At 38.0% G+C, this 4,326-nt stretch overlaps 1 protein-coding gene across 1 annotated transcript; it reads right to left on the reverse strand.

The window, feature by feature from the left end:
* Positions 1–213: 213 nt before the first annotated feature.
* On the reverse strand, positions 214–2,799 carry LOC131249189 (hydroxymethylglutaryl-CoA synthase-like). The gene is made up of 3 exons (XM_058249806.1): positions 2,563–2,799; positions 1,184–1,290; positions 214–342 (listed from the first exon to the last, which is right to left on the reverse strand). Exons 1-3 carry the CDS (start codon positions 2,629–2,631, stop codon positions 246–248), a joined length of 273 nt encoding a protein of 90 aa, XP_058105789.1. The 5' UTR covers positions 2,632–2,799; the 3' UTR covers positions 214–245.
* Between the last annotated feature and the right edge of the window lie 1,527 nt (positions 2,800–4,326).

The raw sequence follows: 4,326 nt of genomic DNA on the forward strand, positions 1-4,326 counted from the left end.
CTTTGATGTCCGTATTCCCCAATTCTTGTTTGTTATTCACATGAATAAGGGGATAATGCAATCCCAAACATAAAAAACAAGAAGAACACCCCAGGATGAAAAAGTGCTCAAGTTTATGGGCCTTTTCAAGAACAGAAGGAACCATGAAATGTTGCACTCGTTTTACTCTAAAGAACATGCATAGCCAAAGAAATTGGAAAAAAAAAAAAACCTCAAAGATTTGCATCAGCCAAGTCTATATGGATTTACTCATCTATCATAGTCTCACTACCCACTTCCAGGCGACCAATTTGTCTTAGATCAATCCCATATTTCTCAAGAAGGGAAGTAACAACTGTTAAGCTGAACAAAACCTTTTGTCAAGAATCAAATCTTAACATAATACACAAGCATCCAACTAGTCATGGGTCATGATAGGCTTTAACAAGTTATGTATCATTCAGAAGACCATAAACCTCAGTTAACTAGGAATAACTCTTAGCAAAAACGGTCTACATGGGGACTATAGATACATTGTATTATTATTGAGTGCATTTTTCCATGAAAATGTTAAAAGGTCAACGATTTGCAAGAGGTGTCTCTTGTTACCTAGGAAGCATTTAACAACTTTTATGAAAGATTTCTATATCCATGATTTCTGAGTAAAACCTTGGAAATCGAAAACCATTTCTGAACCTACTTTTTTTGACAAATTGAGGAATGGTAGGTTTCCATGGAAGATATTTTCATTTCCAAGATTTTCAATGACAAAAACGGTCTACACGTGGATTATAGATACATTGTATTGTTATTGAGTGCATTTTTCCATGGAAATGTTAAAAGGTCAACGATTTGCAAGAGGTGTCTCTTGTTACCTAGGAAGCATTTAACAACTTTTATGAAAGATTTCTATATCCATGATTTCTGAGTAAAACCTTGGAAATCGAAAACCATTTCTGAACCTACTTTTTTTGACAAATTGAGGAATGGTAGGTTTCCATGGAAGATATTTTCATTTCCAAGATTTTCAATGTTCCCAAACAAGATCTAACAGACTGGAGAACTCTCTTGTAAAATCATAAAAATGGTTTATTGCTTGCAACCTTTTCTGACTTTGGAGAAAAGCTCATATCCAGGCACTTGACAATGGATCATCTGGATTACAGTATAGAAGGAAATCGAGGATTAGAGAGTGGTCCACAACCTCATAGAAATGACATCTTCCAACTCCGTACAAAAGGCCATGCAATCTTGCCCAAGTCCAATAGTGTATTTCCCTTTACTTGCACCATCATGATCCTCCAGAACTTCCTATGGTTGCATGTGAAAACAGACAATAAGAAAGAATTTAATAGTAAATACTTTCACCATCACGATCCTCATGAGCTTCTTATGGTTGCACATGAAAAGGACTATAAAAATAAAAATAAAAAATCAATGAAAAGTACAGCAATTTAAAATATTCAAAGCACATGCCTACAACACCATTTGCATCATGCATGCATGAGAGAGAGAGAGAGAGAGAGAGAGAGAGAGAGAGAGAGAGAGAGAGTAGGAAGAAGGTTGATCTGATCAAATTCTCCTATACTCTCTCCTCTTTTCCTTTTGAAAATTGAACAACATTAGGGTGATGGTTTGCCACCATTTTCAAAATGGAAGCTGATCCAATCTCCCTCTCTCCTCTCATGGTTTCTCTGTCTGGTAGATTATTACAAGGTAACGGTTGTAGCCAAGGATAGTTGCCAATTCGTGGTACACAAAGGCAACATCCAGACCATTCACAAGGTGGGTCCCGCCGTGAGCATTCCATGGCCCAAAAGACCAGTCTGGTCCACTCATCATTGGACTCCATGTCTACATCACTACAATCAATCATTCCCGTCTAACCACCCATTTTTACCTCAAACAACTGCAGTCCACTTATGAGTGGACAGGTCTTACCTTCCCAGACAGGGATTCCCACATTCCATCCACATGCTGAATAGCCTAGATCTCTCTCTCTCTCTCTCTCTCTCTCTCTCTCTCTCTCTCTCTCTCTCTCTCTCTCTCTCTCTCTCTCTCTCTCTCTCTCTCTCTCTCTCATACACACTTCAATTGACATGTGGGCCACAAACCCCCTCTTCAATCTAATCCTCATGCAAAATAACCTCAGCATTTCTCTTCAGAAATTTCACTCTTTCTTAAACAGGACAAAAACAACAAAATCAACTAAATTTTGACAATTCACGATACAAATTAAAGAGACAGAGAAATTCAATGCAATGGCGCGTTTGGTAACAGAAAATATCATGAGATTTCTCATGATTAATCAGTCTAATTTAGTGAAAAATGTCATGATATTTCATGAAGTCTGGTGAATCAAAGAAACCCTGAAGCAAGAAAACAGCACCAGTGAAGTACATTGGTGGAATTTTAGAAAGAAGAAAAGAATAAAAAAGAGGAATGAATGACTCCGAAGGTGACGAAAATAGATGCAGAAATCCAATTCCAATCTATTCGTAGGGGATACCAGATAAGCGAAAAATCCATCCCATGCAAGAAATGATTCTTGAAAGAGAGAGAAGAACCCTAGGAAGCAGTTACCTGTTGAACGCATGTAGGGGGGAAGTAGATATCCATGGCAAGAATCCCGACATCCTTCTGGGAATCCATTTCCCTCCCTAGAATATTGAGAGAGAGAGAGAGAGAGAGAGAGAGAGAGAGAGAGAGAGATCAGATCTTCTTCATGGCTAGTAAAGGATTGATGAGGTGCGTCTATGAAGGGTCCATCGCAGGACGGGACATGGAGATCGATGGAGGAAATCTAAGGGGTCGTTTGAATGTGGGTGCTTGATAGAGGATTTCTTGATGGAAGATGAAAAAGGGAAAAGAGGAAAGGAGGGAAAAGATGGGCGCTCGATGGATTTGGAATGGATTTGGAAATCCTCTTTCAAATAAGATAACTCTTTGAAATCCGTATGTTATGAGTTTTACATTAAATAATAACACAAACTCTATTAACGGTCATACATGCATGGGACCAATTTCTGGATGGTTAAGATTGTATTATATAATAAAAATTTATAAATATTTACCATTTACAACTAGACCGACTATTTGGATGGCCTGGATAACTCTATATCTTAGCCACTATTGTTATGAACAAGTCACCACTATTTTATATTAAATACAAAACTCACAGTGAAAAACAGAAAAATAAAAATGGAAAATTATGCTTTGGATCTGGTATGGCTCTGTGGGCCTCATCATGATCGATTTGTTTCATCCATGCCGTCCATCCATTTCTTAACATAATTTTATCATTTATCCCAAAAAATGAGCTTGAACTAAATCTTTGGTGGGCCACACAATGTGAAAACAATAGTGAATTGGACGTCCACTGTTAAAAAATTGGTTTCGCCGAGGGCTTATTGGGTTTTAGCTACGGCTAAAATCCATAGCTATAGCCGATGGCTAAAATCCGTAGCGAAAACCTTCCAAGATCCGTCGGCTTTACCCTGTTTTTGGTAGTGTTATAATATGATTAGGGAGATGGACGAGTCGCTCGATATGACTCTGAAATTTGAAACCACCCAGTTAAGGCCATCATCTGAGCTGTCAACCCGTAACGATATAGTGCCTCTACTAAGTAGTAGAAATGAACAAAATCTTCACATCAATGCGCCTACTAATCCACAATCTGTCTATACAGGGTAGGGGGAGATGTATCCGGTGACAATTGACTCTCACCAAGGTGAAGAGCAAGAGATCATGTGTTCCTCTATTTTAATAGAAGACAAAGGAATTATTGGCATAACATCACAGATCTTGATGTGGAGAATGAGTCTCTCTCAATTGAATCTCTCAGCTCTCTAGAAGATTGCTTAGCACACTTTGAAGATCCAAATGATAATACAATAACAAAAATAGTGGATGTCTTGTAAGACAATACCTAAATAGTTGTTACTGACCGAGAGAACCCTTATTCTGAAACCCCTCCTTCTACAGATCCTAAATGTTTACCATTAAAGGAGGAGAAACTGAAAATTGAACCGGAGCCTGAAACTTCAGAATGTGTTGAGACTACATCGCCTACTGAGAATTTTTCTGAATTACATCTACTTATAGTATTTGATTCACCATGGTGTTCCAACATTGAAACTTTTTCTGCCACAGGTGAATCATATATACTTTGGACACTTCAGGAGATTAAAATGAAACTTTATGAGGAGGTCAATAAAATTCTTTGAAAATTCATGCTCTAGGACATCCAAGCCTATTACAAAAAGGCCTTTTGGATGATCTTGTTGAGAAACCTACTGAGAAATTTATCAAGATATTGGCCGGAGGAGGAACCCTGTGATATGA

The sequence above is a fragment of the Magnolia sinica genome, chromosome 6, assembly GCF_029962835.1.
Source record: "Magnolia sinica isolate HGM2019 chromosome 6, MsV1, whole genome shotgun sequence".
NCBI lineage: Eukaryota > Viridiplantae > Streptophyta > Magnoliopsida > Magnoliales > Magnoliaceae > Magnolia > Magnolia sinica.